The sequence below is a fragment of the Sminthopsis crassicaudata genome, chromosome 3 (genome assembly GCF_048593235.1).
Source record: "Sminthopsis crassicaudata isolate SCR6 chromosome 3, ASM4859323v1, whole genome shotgun sequence".
NCBI classification, from domain to species: domain Eukaryota; kingdom Metazoa; phylum Chordata; class Mammalia; order Dasyuromorphia; family Dasyuridae; genus Sminthopsis; species Sminthopsis crassicaudata.
Genome location: NC_133619.1, coordinates 583244099 through 583245805, shown reverse-complemented (window position 1 = coordinate 583245805; position 1707 = coordinate 583244099). Strand labels below are relative to the sequence as shown.

The 1707-nt window shown below is 42.5% G+C and overlaps 1 protein-coding gene across 1 annotated transcript; it reads right to left on the bottom strand.

Moving 5' to 3' along the window:
• Positions 1 to 556: 556 nt before the first annotated feature.
• Positions 557 to 1501, bottom strand: LOC141559911 (olfactory receptor 51V1-like). The gene has a single exon (XM_074297566.1). It carries the CDS (start codon positions 1499 to 1501, stop codon positions 557 to 559), a length of 945 nt encoding a protein of 314 aa, XP_074153667.1.
• Positions 1502 to 1707: the final 206 nt, after the last annotated feature.

Sequence of the window (1707 nt, the reverse complement as noted above, 5' to 3'; positions counted from 1 at the left end):
CTGAGATTCTTCCTTGAAGGGCAAAAGTATGCTAAAATAATAAACAAAAACCTGGACTCCTCAGTGAATGAAGAGGGTGAACTAGCTGATTAAAAGATCCATTAAGAGATTAACAGTTTAACTTTTTTTTTCCCACTAAAAAGTGATCTAATATGAATAGGACTGGTGGAAATTAGATGGCATGTTAGACATACCTGAAAATAATAGGATAGCTGAATTGCAACTATATCAAAATATAAAGCAATGATAGAGAGGGAATACACCAAAAAGACAGCAATTCAATGATGTCACTAGAAGTCCTCACTCAGTAGCTCTGTTATGTGAGAAATGAGAATTTTCTATCTATTCATGTGCCCACCACTTCTCACTGTATACCCTGATTGCCTCTTTGTAGTTTTGCAGGGCATTTATGTTACTCTTTCTCTCATCTACTTTCTATATTTGTGGAAGAATGAGGTCATGGTTGATAAGAAATAATTTCTGTTATTTTATTACTGTGATATTTTACTAAATAACTGTTTTGAATGTTATTCTCTGAGCTAAAAGGAATATGTAATTATCTAGCCTGTCTCAGAGAAATCACCTTGATAATTGCCCTGCGGATTTGTTGGGTCTTGATGCTATAGATAATAGGATTCATTAGTGGTGGGAAGAGGATGTACACATTTCCCATCACAATATGTATTATGGGTGAGGAATGCTTAGCAAACCGGTGCACGATGGATAGGCCCAACACCGGGACATAGAAACACAGGACAGCCAGGATGTGAGACACACATGTGTTAATGGCCTTGAGCTGTTCCTTATGGGAAGCAATGGCCAAAACAGAGCGAAAGATCATGGCATAGGAGAGCAGAATGAAGAGGAAGTCTGAGCCCATGGAGAGAAAGATCACAATCAAGGCATAGTAACTGTTGAATTTCGTATTGGAGCAGGAAAGGCGGATCATATCCTGATGCAAACAATAAGAGTGGGAGAGAGTGTTATGGCGGCAGTAAGAGAGCCAAAGCAGTCGTGCAACTGGAGGTATGCCAATCGTGGCACTCCGGAGCCCAAGTATTACTGTGATCTTCACCACCCGGGAGCTGGTGAGCTTGGTGGGATACCTCAATGGGTTGGTGATGGCAACAAAACGGTCATAGGCCATGGCAAAAAGCATGGCTGATTCCATGTAGGAGACAGAGTGCACAATATAGAGCTGGAGGACACAGGCGTAGAGGTGGATGCCACGGAGGTCAAGCCACAGAACCCCCAGCACTGTGGGCATGGTAGATACACACAGGCCTAGGTCTGTACTCGCCAGCATTGCCAGGAAGTAATACATTGGCTGGTGCAGGGAGGGGTCAGTGCGGACAATGTGGAGGATTGTGGCATTACCCAGTATGGCAGCCAGATAGACTGAGAAGACTGGGATAGAGATCCAGTGGTGGGCCCACTCCAGGCCAGGGAAACCTGTCAGCAGAAAGTTAGAACTCGAATTGATAACCAGTGTAATGGACATGATGTCAGATTTGTAGAGGAAATGTGCTTATATGCACTTGTTAACAAAAGGTAAAATAATTCAGAGTTAAGAGAACTTCTTTACATTTAAAGAGGTCATTCAACCTCTTGTACCACTGTAAGTATGATTTCTATTGTGTAGGTGACAAATGAGTGCTCAACTTCTTATAGAACCCTCAGGTGAACCTCCCACTCTCTGAAGCAGTT